General features: G+C 33.4%; 2 protein-coding genes across 2 annotated transcripts; both read left to right on the plus strand.

Annotated features, from left to right (window-relative positions):
- Positions 1–1086: 1086 nt before the first annotated feature.
- LOC130798594 (TOM1-like protein 2) lies at positions 1087–6985 on the plus strand. Its single transcript, XM_057661652.1, has 3 exons — positions 1087–1791; positions 4100–4366; positions 6362–6985. The coding sequence occupies exons 1-3, from the start codon at positions 1285–1287 to the stop codon at positions 6713–6715; spliced, it is 1128 nt and encodes a 375-aa protein (XP_057517635.1). The 5' UTR covers positions 1087–1284; the 3' UTR covers positions 6716–6985.
- Positions 6986–9582: 2597 nt separating this feature from the next.
- LOC130798595 (serine--tRNA ligase-like) lies at positions 9583–15058 on the plus strand. The gene is made up of 9 exons (XM_057661653.1): positions 9583–9860; positions 10479–10549; positions 10631–10792; positions 10951–11056; positions 13042–13235; positions 13598–13701; positions 13781–13964; positions 14251–14430; positions 14590–15058. Exons 1-9 carry the CDS (start codon positions 9629–9631, stop codon positions 14797–14799), a joined length of 1443 nt encoding a protein of 480 aa, XP_057517636.1. The 5' UTR covers positions 9583–9628; the 3' UTR covers positions 14800–15058.
- Positions 15059–15622: the final 564 nt, after the last annotated feature.

Consider the following 15622-nt stretch of genomic DNA (forward strand, 5'->3'; position numbering starts at 1 on the left):
TCCTATACCAGACCAGATATTGCGTATGCAGTTAGGATTATAAGTCAATTCATGCATAAACCTCGAGAAGATCACATGAATGCGGCTCTTCTCATCGTCAGGTATCTAAAAGGGACAGTGGGAGTAGGAGTACTGTTTCAGAGAGGTACAAATTTGGAGGTAGAAGCATACACAGATGTAGACTGGGCAGGAAATCCTAATGATCGAAAATCAACAGCTGGATACTTTGCCCTAGTCGGAGGTAATCTTGTTACATGGAAAAGCAAAAAACAAAAAGTAGTTACTCTCTCAAGTGCAGAGGCAGAATTCCGAGGTATTGTTCGAGGGATATGTGAAGTCCTATGGATCGGGTAACTACTAACTGAAATAGGGTTTCCTCCAAGGAAGATTTGTAAACTTATGTGTGATAACAAAGCAACTATCAGTATTTCAGAAAATCCAGTACAATATGATCGAACAAAGCATGTAGAGGTAGATAGACACTTTATAAAAGAAAAACTAGAACATTGGTCTTCCTTTCGTTCGGTCTAAAGATCAACTAGCAGATACATTAACAAAGGCAATGGCAAGTAAACCTTTTTCAGAAGTCTTGAGCAAGTTGAACATAGGAGATCCTACGATTCAACTTGAGGCGGAGTATAGGAAATAACGTATATGTATAAATATGGTAAATAAGATAATTAGGATATTCTCAGAATATTTAGGCTATAATTTAGCAATGTAATTATAATAATTGTAGTAGTATATAATCCAGGCTATATATTGGAGCAATTTATTCAGAAATAGAGAAAAACCCTAATCCTCCAAAATATTTTTTGTTTCATTTTTATTCATTCATATCACCAAAAACCTAAGTTTGAGGAATCATATATTATCAAATTTTAGTACACGTACAGGTGTTTGGCAAAACAATGTATTCGATTATTTTAGTACACAATTTAAATATAAAATTAGTTGTTTTTTAACAAGATACTTATAGCAACAGATTCAAAATCAACTGATTAATATAATTAATAAAATTAGTAATCAACTAGCCACTATAATCGCCCATGAGCTATCACCTATCGGCTATTGGCTATTGCAAACATCCGACAGTGCCCTGCCCGCGCGTACCCGCTCTACCTCTCTTCTCATTCCGAAAAAAGACCAAGCACTCCCTTACTTTCCCCTTTTCATTCATCAACAATCGTTCCTATTTCTACTCTCCAAAATTCAAATTCATCACCATCAATTATAATTCTCAAATCCGTAAACCTATAACTTCCTTCATCACAAACCCTAACAATGGACAAATCCAAGCTAGCTTCCATCGGAGAACGGCTTAAACTAGGTGGAGCACAAATGGGAAGGACAATTTCCCTCAAAGTCAAGGAAATGAAGGATCTTCTTCAATCTCCTACTCCTGAATCACGAATCGTCGATCAAGCTACGACTCCGACACTTGAATCCCCTGATTGGGGTCTTAATTTGAGAATTTGCTCTTTGATTAATGCTGAGGAATTGAGTGGGGCTGAAATTGTGAAGTCAATTAAGAAGAAGATTAATAATGTTGGAAATGTTGAGGCGATTGCGATGAGGTTAGCATTGGAGTTACTTGAAGCTTGTGCGATGAATTGTGAGAAAGTGTTTTCTGAGATTGCGTCGGAGAAAGTTGTGGAGGATATGGTTGTTAAATTGATTGAGAATCCACAAGCTGATCGTGAGTCTCAGGTTAGAGCTATGGAGTTAATTAGGGCTTGGGGTGAGTCTGATGAGTTGAGTTATTTGCCGATTTTTCGACAAACATATGAGGTAATATTAAGGATATTTTGTTGCTTTTGATGAGTTTGTTGAGTTTGTTTCTTTGCTTAGATCAAATGCGTGAATGTGTTACGTTATGGTTTGATAGTTTGCTTGAAATAATCTAATTGTTCTGCAAATTAGTTAAATTGAAAACATTCTTCGGTTTGTTTTGTTGCGTTTTGATGACTTTGTAGTATTTGTTCCTTTGCTTTAAACAAAGTCTAAGTCTTTGTTTGTTTGAAGGGAATGGGACTAAAAATAAGAAAGTCCCCACGATAAATGTGTTGGGGGGAGGGTGGTATTTGAAGGTGAGACTTTCATTTTTTGTCTTTCTTCTAGCTTTCCCAAACAAACTCTTCCCACATATATAGTCTCATCTAACATAACAAATGAGACTTTTTATTTTCAAAGTCTCATCTTAAAAGTCTCAGGTAAAGTCTAACAAAGTCTCATTCCCACATGCCAAACACCCCCTAAATGAAATGTGTGAATGTTTTAGTAATTGGTCTTATCTCGGGCTGAACATAATTAATTAGTATAAATTTGTCTTTTACTAGGGTTAAATCGAGGATTAGTATACCCGTGAGGTTTGTTGGTGCTATGTAGTCTTCAAGTAAGACCACCTTTAAATGTAGTCAAAGATGAACAAATGGGCCCAAAAGGTTGCCCAACTCCAAGTGCACAGTGGCCTTTGGCTTTTGGAGTAATTTGGGTTTGATTATGACTTAAGATCTTAGTAAATGCTTCATTTACCTCTAAATGAAGAGTAATAGTGTATTTATAGTAGAATATCTTGACTTTAGCAATACTTCTTATACCTTTGTTTCTCCTAGTTCAGTGGCGTAGGTCAACTAGGGATCAACCCTTTTCCTAGAGGTGAACTAGGGCATAAATGCAAAGTTTGTCCTTTTGCCCAAAACGTAGAAGAATACTACTTTAACTGTTAATGTAGTTTGTATTTTCGTTCACTAGCGTTTGCATTATACTGTCATCCATGTGGGCACATTTGTGCAGTGTGCTTTAGGAGATTTATCAAATCCCCTTTGTGTTAAGGGCTAGCACCCAGATTCATACAAATTTATACAATTTGACTGGACATCCTGTCCAAATACATACACATAAAGTAATATTTCTTTACTATGATCTAAACTTTATGCGAATTTGTTGAATTGAGATGATTTCTTCCGTTTAGCTCAGAACGTTCTTTAATATTTCGTTGTTAAGAGAACAATATTGCTATATGGGTTATTTTTATGGTCTGTTTCTCACTTTTGGTGAAACCATACCACATAGAGCAGTGAAATCTATTAACCATACTTGGGATGGTTGATAAATAGTGTGAGTTACAACTATTTCTGGATTGAGGGAGTAATGTTAATGATGAATTTGGGTATTAAGATTTTATAATTTAGTGGATCAGCATTGAAGTTGGGTAATAGGATTTTGTAGTTGAGGGGATCAGTGATGAAGTTGAATTCCTGGTTCCTGTATTGTAAGATGCTTTTTGGAGACTTTGAGAATTTTTCATTTTTGTTACTCTCTGGCTTCTGACAGCTCCTGTGAATTTTTTCAAAAATTTTATCTCTGCTTGTCTGAGAAAGTGAGCTAAGATGTCAAAATAATGGGGTGAAACTCCATGGAACTTTTGCTGAAGCTGTTTGAGAGATAAAAAGATTGTTGTTTATTAAAAATGAAAAGAAAAACTGTCCTGAATAATCTCACCTTTCACCCATTCGCTGTGAATAATCCTACCTATTGATTATACATAGATATTCCCATCTTTGCACCGTATTTGTTCCAAGTGCTCCCTATAACTTGATGACTTGCTGTAGCAGGTCATTTTACTTAAAAAAAGGAAAAATATTTTTTTTTTAAAAAGCAAAAGTAAAAGCTCATCCCTTCCCCTACCTCTTCTACCACCCAACCCCCCACTGTGCCACCACAGCCTCGCTTCATATTCGTGCACCTGTAGCTCTAGGGCTACAAAAGTGATTCCTGAATTATGATCACTGATTACTTGCTTAACACCTTGATAGTTTCATTACTCAAGCTTCGGGCTGGGCTTGAGTTAGCATTCTTGTATTTCAACTGAAGTTTTTAAGAAATATAAAGAAGTTGGTGTTTTGTACAATGATAAGAGGGTGTATCAGTCTCTCCGAAGTACCACACTAAGTGAGATTGTACTGAATTGTGTATCTGTGTTATACCATATTACATTTAATATCATTTTATTCAATGCTCATTTTGGTCTTAAATACTCCGATAGTGCTAATATTTTTGTTTGCTCCCTTGCTGCCTCTTCAACTGAAATTGACAGAACTTGAGAAAGAGAAGCATGTCTGCACAGGTAGAAGATGAAAAATATCCACCAGTGCAGTATTCTTTGGAGTCTTACATTGATGAAAATGCTGTCTTGCCACCCGAAAGCTATCCAGTTCCTGGATCAGAATCAAATGGTCTATCGAATGTGATGCTGCCGCATACCTATAGCAGTGAACAAAAGAAAGAGTTTTTAGAAATTACCAAGAATAGCCTTGAAGTGCTATCCAGTTTGTTGAACTCTGAAGTAGACCCCAAAGTTGAGGTAATTTTCCCTTTTATGCTTAGGGTGCCGTTTATCTTCTGAAGTTTTCTTTGAGACGAAGCTGGAGGGTAATCTTTGAATCACTGTGCATTTGTTTCAATTTTCTGATAAAATCCTATTTTTACTTGCAGCATACATGCTGATGTTAATCTTTGATTAACCAAAAGGTAAAGATATTATAAACATATCATAAAAAAGGAATTAAAATCTTAAACTCCTCCCCCCCCCCCAACAGCTCCCACCTTGGCAAACCCTCCCTCACCCACAGCTCCTGAATCGACAGGAGCCAATGAAAGCTCCACCCTCCAATCCGTTTGTGATGCCTGGCAAGGTGTCTGCACCGTCGATTTGAAACTTACGGTGTTGATTCCTTGGCCAATTCTCCTACCCAAATTATTGTAACTATATCTCATAGCCATGGTTCCCACGTTCTCTAGGGGACCCACCATCGAAAATTGATCCATCTGAAACCCAGAACGATGGCATAATGGTTGCCAGTTCAGCTCTTCTTCTCCTGTTGAAGATCATTCATGACCTCCAATTTTGTTGTCTCTACTCGACTGCGTTTGACTCTGTGAGTCAGACCTGGCATTGAGAGAAGATGTTGGCAACTAAGGATAAGAAGGGTGGTCATTTGTGCTTTGTAGGGTGGGGAAAGGGTAGGGGTTGTTTGTGGTGGCCGTAAGGGGAAGGTTTTGCTAATTTAATATAGTTTTTCTTTTCTTGTTTACCTTTTTTCTATATTTTATTATATTTATTTAGTTTAGATATTTATTCTTTAGCAATTGCTTTTCATTTTTTTTAATAAAAAAAGTAACTCTTTGTAGAGGTAACAAGTTTTTTAGTGCTTGAAAAGCAGATACAGATAAAAGGGGGATTTCAAGTTAAAAACTCAAAGTTGAAAATCTTAAACGCGGACCACTTTTAGTGGAGAATAATTTCAATTCTACCTGTATTTTATCTGTCCATATTAATACTAATCTACATGACTACAACTAGGAAAATCAATTTTAGTGATCATCCATATATCTTCTTCCCCTCCATTTGTTCCTATCTATTGTGAAGTCTTCCTGCAAATTCAAATTCTTGTCATTCTTCACTCTTATTGGCAAGAATATTACACAATACAAAATAACTAACCAGAATGGCATTACAGTAGTGCCAATATGCAATCAATAATTACATATTTCATAATTGAGTTCTGCAGTTAACCTTGGCAATAGATGTAACGGTTTTCCCATCTTTTTGAATCTCCCCACTGATTAAACCTCTAAGACTAATTGAGAATGGGAATTTGAGAAGGATATGGGGGAAAGTGCCTGAAAATTTGACAGAACAGAGAGGATAGATCATTTGCTTATGTTGATTTTGTATCTTTAAGTACCACCCCCTATAACTTGAGCTGCCTAAGGGAATATATGATCTATTCTGTCCGTTTCTTTCTTTTGAAGTATTTGGCAGCTGCAGCCCTATGCTTTCTACAATTTATGCTGCTCCAAATATATCATCTAGTGCTCAGAACAAGAACTGGTACTTTTCAAAGTGATAGGACTGGCCACTTCAGAAAAGTTTGCATGAATATGTTCCTATTTGACGAGTCAAATTTCGGACTTGAGTCAAACTGTTTGAGAGTTTGACAGTAGCTGAAATGAAGAGAACCAGAGTCATAGCTTCAAACATGACATTTGTTGACATTTTCTCTGAGCCAAAAGATATATCAGATCATTCATGTGTTTGTTGCAAGACCTAATTGACTTGTGCTATTTACTCATTTGATGCTATACTTTCCTACTCCTATTAATTTGTTTATGTCTCTCAGTAGGTGTGAAAACTGTGAATTGGAATAGTTCCCATAACGGAAGAGCATTCGGAGTTTAAACTTGCAATATTTTGTGTCGTAAACCAATGTCCATTTTTTCAATTCAGTAATTCAGATATTGATAGTTGATTTCATTGGTTGGAATTTGAAAATGCTGCTCTTTTATGCTGTTACAGGATGAACTGACAATAAGCATGCTGAACAAATGCAAGGAGTCTCAGCCTGTTCTGCAGAGGATCGTTCAAAGCACAAATGATGACGAAAGCTTGCTCTTTGAGGCCCTGAATCTTAATGATGAACTCCAGCAAGTCATTTCCAAATTTGAGGAAATGCAAGCTTCCAGAAAATCTGATGTGCAAGAGCCTGAAGTGCCAAAGGATTCTCAATCTGTTGATGCTCCATCCGCTCCCATGGTAGAAGTCGCTGATGCAGACAAATCATGGGAATCCCTTAAAGTAGAGGATACCAAATCTTCTGCTACTGATGTCCTCGATGATGGCGCTGAATCTAGCCGTCAGACTGAAAAGTAGATTCAAGGAGAAGTGGGCCGAGTTTTTTTTTCCTCTTCTCCCACTGTCAGTGAGTGATAATGTATGCTGATGGCCATGTCTTCTGAATGGCCGATTCGTTGTAGTTGTTTTATAGTTTTAGTTATGTATTAGTCATCCTGTATGACAATGCAAAATTTCACCACCCTAAAGTTTCTGTTGCTGTTGGTTTTTGTAAATAATGATCTTGGCAGCCTTGCTATGTTTCTTGGGACACTTTCTTCGAGTAATAATAGCAGCTCCGCTTTTAGATTCGTGTTTCTCGTTTTCTGTATTTTGGTAAACCATGGTTTAAATCCGGATCCAGACTGTTGGACTAGGCATCATCGCATAGCAGCATAGGTACTGGCTTACTTCCCCTTGTGTTGTACATGGAATGTAATGTCACTCTTTCAAACTGTCTTTTAAATGCACCGTGGTGTTTATTTTGGCAACACAAACTTTGCGCAAAAGGTTTCTTAGTTTTCTAACTTATAAAGTCGAGAATCATCATCATATCATAACTTCTACTAATATCATAAAAATTTAAGCCACGTGTTATTCTCTCACTACTACTTTTTGCGCTCAATCATTACCCAAGAAAAGCTGCCTTCGAAAGCTTTATAAGACTTTTCTCTTTTTTCTTTTTTTTTTCAATAATTAAATTTTCATTTACATTTCCATTAGGAGTACAATTCTCCAAACAACTTGGTCTCTTCAAATTTCTTGGTCCTTTTTTCAATAAAATTAGGAAATTTGTTTTTATCCTGTTTTAATAATTTTTTTATTATAGGGTTTGTTATCTAAAATTCTAATTTATTTTTAGATTTTTTTTTGCTAATTTCTAAAAGAAAAAAAAGCCATTCTAATCTAATGAAATCCTGAATATATTAGGATGGTTGCCTCATGGAGTAAGAGTAAGCGGCTGATCCAAATTTTCAAATATCACTGTTAGGACTAGGGCAGAATAAAAATTAATAAATTTTTTGAAGACCTTGTGCAAATTCAAATTTTTTAACAATTTTATATTTTTAAAACACTTAAAAAGTTTTGGGATACTAAATTTAGTATTGTGGTCTCCAAATTTTGGGTTCCTATCCATTCGAACATGTCAAACATGCTCAAAATGTCCTCTGATTAGAATGAACATCTTCAGTAATGTAAATAAGAGGAGCTTTGTAATGATTTTTATTACTACTACATGGGTTTTTTTTAGCAACATTGTAATCCATTCAAAATTCAAACTGATTATCAATTTTTTGATTCCTTATTATGTTGTGCCCTTTTATGTTTATGTTTGTTTTGATGATTTTGAGTTACTATGATGGCTTAAATTGGCATTGTGTATGTAATATAATTGAATGAAAAGTAGGATTTGATTTGGAAAGGTTGATAATGTTTTTACATGATTTTGAGTGGATTTGATTTAATATGATTAGGGATATAAATGTGATAATTGATAGGATTAATTTTTGACTAATAAAAATTTACATGTATATTTTTTTTTGGTTTATATAAGGAATATAGTATTTCAATAGATCATCACATAGATTTATAGTTAATCAACAGATATTATATGTTATAATGAGTTAATTGTTTCTTTAAATATCAAATCAAATATAAAAAATTTTCCTATCAATCAACGACAGAAATGAGGCGGAAAATTTTTTAATAACAATGTGACCCGTGTCATCAAGTCGTTTTTTTATTAGTATTTTAATAAAGATTTACACGGGTCACGTTGTTATTAAAAAAATTTCCACCTCATTTCTGTCGTTGATTGATAGCAAAATTTTTGATATTTGATTTGATATTTAAAGAAATAATTAACTCATTAAAACATATAATATTTGTTGATTAACCATAAATCTATGTGATGATCTATTGAAATACTATATTCCTTATATAAACCAAAAAAATATACATGTAAATTTTTATTATTTGACCATAGATAAATCATCATTACATAATGAACAAGCTAACTAATTTGGCTATTTTTTCAACTAAATTCGCATGGTTGAAGACTTTTAAATTTGATGTCTCAATTTTCAATAATTATTGTAAGTGTTGTTTTGATATTGTTGTATGATAAATTATTTATTCACTTTGATGATGATAATATCATAATAGTACAAAATTTAAATAATTAAGTGTATGTTGTAAATGAATTAATTTTATAAAACATCATTATTCATATCAGCAAATATTTAAATATCCGTATTTTACACGAAAATCTATCTAGTCAATTATTAAAACAACCTTGAAGTCCGAAACTCTTAGAAATTATAGTCACGAATTTTTTATTAGTTAAGGTTACTATATACCAAAAAGTTTAAGAATTGTAGTTAAATTTTCAGATTCGTGTTGTTTTGATCGAAAATAACTTATTTGGCTTAGATTAAGCTTTGACTCTGCATAAGTTACTTTAACTTTTTATCTATTTGAAAACTAATATCTTGTTTTAATAATTCTAATATCATATTAATTCTTTTAAACCACGTACATTAATTTTATTTGGAATGAGAGAATTACTAGATTTTTTTGACAATAATTTTTTTGCAAACATGTCAATTTTTGTACAATATTTCAAAATTAGCCATCTTTCAAAGAGAATTGAAGTTAAGCAAAATATTAATATATAGTTAATAATTATTTATTTAATTATGCAATCATTATCTTGTTATAAATAAGTTATATATGATTTTATAATGACAATATGCAATTGTATAATTTTTTAAAGTTTATATTTATATGTATTTTTATAGTAATAAATTTGGTGTATATACTAGTGTGGTAAAAAAAAAAAATTATTGGAATTAACAATTTTTTTTAACCAAAATTGAGCATTATTTTAGGTAATAGAATTAATACATTTTCCGGCACGAACGATAGTCGATAGGGTTTTTTCTTCAGTTCATGCGAAGACTTGCATCAACCAACCTGCTTTCTTTTCTTCGTTGCCGCCCCCATTATCGTTTCTTTACCTCTAACTTGAATCTAAAGCAAAAAGAAATAATGTTGGACATCAATTTGTTCAGAGAGGATAAAGGAGGTAACCCTGAATTGATTAGAGAATCTCAACGCCGTCGTTTTGCCGACGTTGCAATCGTCGATGAGATTATCAAGCTCGATCAGGAATGGCGGAAACGTACTCTCTCTTCGTTTTGTTTTTTTGTGAATTAATATTCATTTTAGTAAATTTTAGCTGATTAGTGATTAGGTTGAACATTTTTTTTCAAAAGTTTGTAGGAATTGAATTTTGTGGATGAAATGTAAAAAATCTGATTGCAAAAATGGCAAGTAATTGAAGTGAAGTTGATATTGATTATTTGATTACTTATAAAGGAGCCAGGAGGATGCAATTGTTTGATTAAAGATGATTTTGTTAGGTCAATTTGTGAACTTTTTTTTAGTAAATTGTTGCTGATTAAGTGCAGGCCTTATGAAATTTTACACGAGCTGGATTTTGTGGATGACATATTAAAAATTACTTCTTGATTTAAAAACAGCTAGTAATTGAAGTGAAGTTGAAAGTGATTACATATAATGATATGTAGGAGGATGTAATTGTTTGATTGACGATGATTTTGTTAGGTCAATTTGTAATGATGTCTATGTTATCGTCAATATGGATTAAGTAATTAACGTTATTGATTAATAATGTGTTTTTAGGTTGATTTGCAAAGAAAATTATGGAGTGTTGGTTGTTTCACTAATTAGATGACTATTAAGTGATTGATTTTCCTGATTGTTGATGGTTTTATAGGTCAATTTGAGCTTGAGAGTTTACGGAAGGATTTCAATCGGATTAATAAAGAAGTGGCACGGTTGAAGATTGTATGGTTTCTATTGCATTTGTGAATTTTCGTGTAATTTGAATGTTAGTTTGTGTTTTGATAATTGATTTCTGTATGTAAGGCTGGTGAGGATGCATCTGAGATGATAAGGAGTACCGAAGAGAACAAGAAGTCTAGTGCAGAAAAAGATGCGGAAGTTCAAGAAGTTAAGGCTGCATTGTATGCGAAATTGGAATTGATAGGAAACCTGGTTCATGATTCAGTCCCTGTTAGCAAGGATGAGGTATGTTGAATATGGATTTAATGTAAAGGTGAAATCTATACCAATTTCTTGGTAATTGAGATGTATAGTTGAAATTTAGGAATTAATTTTTGTTTTAATTATTTTTGATAGATTGTTATCAATTTATTGTTTACGAACTTGTTTGTTTGATGATTTAGGCCAATAATGTTGTTATTAAAACTTGGGGAGAAAGGCGTGTCGAGCCAAAGCTCAAAAACCATGTTGAGCTCGTTGAGCTGCTTGGAATTGTAGATACAAAGAAAGGTACTTTATTCTGCTTTGTTTTTGTTGATGAGTTCTATTGTGCTATAAACCTGTTCTTGATATACCCACCTTACTTTTGTTAATACAAAGTTGCATACTGCAAAAATAAGTTGTATGCCTGTATCGTCTTCGTATTGCATCGTTCAAGTTGTTAACGTTTTAATGACATTTTAAAGTTAAATCAACAATACTACCTCCATCATAAGAGTGTACAAGAAGTTAAAAACTTATATTAGCATATATAATGTATGTTTCTACATCATACATTTATACATTATCTAAGTGGAGCATAATCTTCTTTGCCCATGTATTTTCATTGAAGCAATCATCAATGAAAGGACATGCTAAGTACACATTTTATAAGTGGGTTGTCTGTCAATGGTTCAAAGTTCTGTGACTAATTGCATGGAGACGGGAATCAGCAAGGTCCCAGAAGTAGGGAATTTTCAGCAGTGTAAACATAGAGAGCCCCTAGCAAAGCTAGATAAGCTGAAGCCAAATGCTATGTAATTACATGTCTAAGTTGCCCAATAAGTTAAACCTAGAGAACTTAACTGGTGTTGTACTTCCCCCAATAGTGGTAGATGTTTTCTTCAATTACAGGGGAGATTTTGAGCATGTTCACCATGTTCGACTGCACAGGGTCCTGAAAAATTGAAGGTCTTACCATTAAATTATGTAGTATATGTAAAGTGTTTAAATATACAAAATTGTTAGAAAAATATCATAATTTTTGAAATTATACAGGGCCTTCAAAGAATTTTTATTTTTGCTCCGCCCCTGTTCAATTATGGCCTCATCATATGTGCAATGTGTTTTCCATTCCTCTTCCCTGCAGCTTTACAATGTCTCTCAACACATGTAGTTACTTGAAGAAATGCGTCGACACCAACTATCATTATTATCGAGAATAAAAGCTCTTTATAAAAGGGAAGATTTCTTCTCAAGATATAGGACTATAAAAGCAATACAATGCTGATTTTTATCATATGTAATAGTAGGTTTACGGCTGAAAGAGTTCATGAATTTTGATCACATGTAGTTACTTGAAGAAATGCGTAGACACCAACTATCATTATTATCAAACTTTTCTAGAGTAGTTTCAATACTTGTTTACTTGGAAACGTTCTCCACGTCTTTTGTACCACTATATTGCATGGTTTTAATCTGATTTCATTTTCTTTGATGCCTAGCGTCTTAAGACATTGGAAAAAAATTGTTAGTTCTAAATTTCTGATATCTTATAAACACATTACCAAATGGCAGGAATGTTAATAATACATGCTACAATTATCAAATCACAAGTTAATTTGAATTGAACCTAGAAAAAGAAGGCATGTGCTGTGCAAATTTGAGAATAAGGGGACTGTAATAATTTATTTTCCCCACATGTTTTATATTGCTTCATTAAATAGCGAATGCACATCACTGGGAAGGCACAAGTGTAGGATGTAATACAACAATAGTAGATTTTGAAACACAAGTGGAAGTTTCATTTGCTCAACTATCTTCTATAATTTTTTGAGGATGTGCAACATTTGACATGTTTGCTGTCATGCTTTGTTTATCAAGTTAATGGGCATGAACCGTAAAAAACACTATGTATGCTTCACATACTCTCTCATTAGAAGGGTACAACTTCTGCTCCCAGTAGTTCACTTATCCCTACAAATGTTGGTGGTCCGATTGTATTTTTATTAATGTTATCCTCGGTGCTTGGTGGGATTTGGAATATACCTTGTGTACGGGGACCTATTACTCATTTTGCTGCTAGATGCTGATAAAGCTCAAGCCCAGCTCCTGTGTATTCCTGAGAGTTAATTTTGTTGGAAAATGTCCTGCTCATATAGTCACATGGTTCACTAATTTTTTAAATATGAACTCTCCATAAGTCTCACCTTCTGAGGATGCTGATTAGACAAAATAATGTTAATATTTGTGTTTCATATTTTTTAATCTAGTTATGCTAAATATGACAATTACAGGATCCAATGTTGCTGGTGGTAGAGGTTTTTACTTGAAAGGTGATGGTGTGCTTCTTAATCAAGCTTTGATAAACTTTGGTCTTGCTTTTCTATCATCCAAGGGATATACACCTTTGCAGACTCCGTTCTTCATGAGAAAAGATATCATGGCAAAATGTGCACAATTAGCCCAATTTGATGAAGAGCTTTACAAGGTAAATTCTCCACTATGTTACAACTGAGTTCCATTTATGAAATTAATGCATTCGGCATGTCTGTCTATCAGTGTTTTTGACAGTCGCTTATCACCATAATACTCTTTTTTTGCAATTGTTGAACAAATATGAAACATTGGTAATTGCTAAACGCTGCTTGCAACTTGTTTGCCATCAATTAGCCTTTGCATAATATATTTGTGATATCTATTGTCTTCGATCATATACCTCAATATTTCTGATTTTATGCTTGCCATCCTTGGTCTCTGATGAACACAGAAATATGATAGCCTTATTATTAATTGCGTGATGTTTAGAAAATTGTTTTAGGTTTTGATTTGACTTGTTGAGCTGTTCTATAGGTAACAGGTGAGGGAGATGACAAGTATTTAATTGCCACTGCTGAGCAACCACTCTGTGCTTTTCACTTGGATGATTGGATTCATCCTTCGCAACTCCCTATAAGGTGATTTATTGTTCTTTTGCATGATAGAATTGGTTTGAAGCGTTTGATTATGTGATGATTAGTGTTAATTTTTCTCTAGATATGCTGGTTACTCGTCATGCTTTCGAAAAGAGGCAGGTTCTCATGGACGAGATACTCTTGGAATTTTCCGAGTACATCAGTTCGAGAAAGTTGAACAATTTTGCATGACTAGTCCAAATGGGAATGATTCCTGGGAAATGCACGAAGAGATGTTAAAAAACTCGGAAGAATTCTACCAGCAGGTATGTTGTTTTTCTCCTCGCTTCACTTTTTGTGTTCTGCTTGTGTGTGTAGACTCATTATTCGAAAGACTTCCGGAGAGATATTACATGATATATTTAACATCTCTCATCTTGTTTATGATAAATTCTCTAATTCTCTATCATGTGTTTTGCGTTTTTCCTTTGCTGTTTTGGAATATTTCTTGATTTCAGTTTCACAACTGTTTAAATCATTGCTATCTGGAAAGCAAGTGCATATAGTCCACTTTTAAAAAAAATTGTTCACTTGCTATTGCTGTTGTCGCAGTTGGGTCTTCCTTATCAGATAGTGTCCATTGTTTCTGGTGCCCTGAATGATGCTGCAGCAAAGAAATATGATTTGGAAGCTTGGTTCCCTGCATCTAGCACATTCCGAGAGTTGGTGTCATGTTCGAACTGTACAGACTACCAGTCTAGGAGATTAGAAATTCGTTATGGGCAGAAAAAGGTAATCTCTTATCCTTTAAATTTTAGTGGGTTTCATAATCTACTTATTATTTAGCTAAATCGCACCTTCTACTGTAGTTCTGTTTACGTTAAGTCTATCAACGTAGATGATTTAGCCTTTTTTCAAACAAAAATCTGATTTATTGCGTTCGGTTTGCAGAGTAATGAACAAACAAAGCGATACGTCCATTTGTTGAATTCTACGCTGACAGCTACTGAAAGAACCTTGTGCTGTATTCTAGAGAACTATCAGAGGGAAGATGGGGTTGAAATTCCCGAAGTCTTACGACAATATGTCTTAGGGAAGACATTCTTACCTTTCCAGAGCAAACCTGTCCCAGAAGCAAAGGGGAAGAAGTCTAAAGCTTAAGCCTATGTGCTATTCCTATCGATTGAAATTGTAAGACTAGTAAGTTTTGACAAGTAAAGATTGAGATGCTTGCAAGTATTGCTTGATCGTTCGAAGAGGTTTTACCATGTCATTTTTTGATGCTCAAAAAGTCAAAACTGTTGATGGGTTCATCTTTTCAATTTAACCTTAACCAAGGGATTGTTGCACTTGTAGTAGAGTCGACCAATATTTGTTCTTGTACTCATGTTTTGATAATTTAACGTCATTCTCTTTCAAATTTATAATATGAAGTTCTTTAATTTATAAATTAAAATATAATCAAGGTTAAATTTTGCTTGAATCATCTCAATGTAAGAATTTGGCATTTTGCCAAATAAATTAATTTTATCGGATAGAATTTGTTTACATATGCTCTCATGTCATTTATAGTTAAAATGCATACAATTTTTTTTTTATTTAAACAAAATTAGTCAAAATCTCCTCATAATGTTTTTGGTTTAAAAATATATCTAAGATAAATAACGGTTATTTAAGAAAGTAATATATCATGCTTATGCGCCCTAACTTCATAGGAGGGGTTGAGAATTTATTATTTTTTTATTCTTTTTGTATTTTTAATAGTATCTATTTTATCTTTTTGTAGTTATTTGCAAATAACAGTTATCATACAAAATTATATATATATATATATATATATATATATATATATATATATATATATATATATATATATATATATATATATATATATATATAACTAAAGTGAAATATCAATTAATCTTATCTTAGCTTCTATAGCAAGTTGCTCTTTATGTCAAATTCTGAAAAAACAATTGAAAAA

This window comes from Amaranthus tricolor, chromosome 13, assembly GCF_026212465.1.
Source record: "Amaranthus tricolor cultivar Red isolate AtriRed21 chromosome 13, ASM2621246v1, whole genome shotgun sequence".
Lineage (NCBI taxonomy): Eukaryota > Viridiplantae > Streptophyta > Magnoliopsida > Caryophyllales > Amaranthaceae > Amaranthus > Amaranthus tricolor.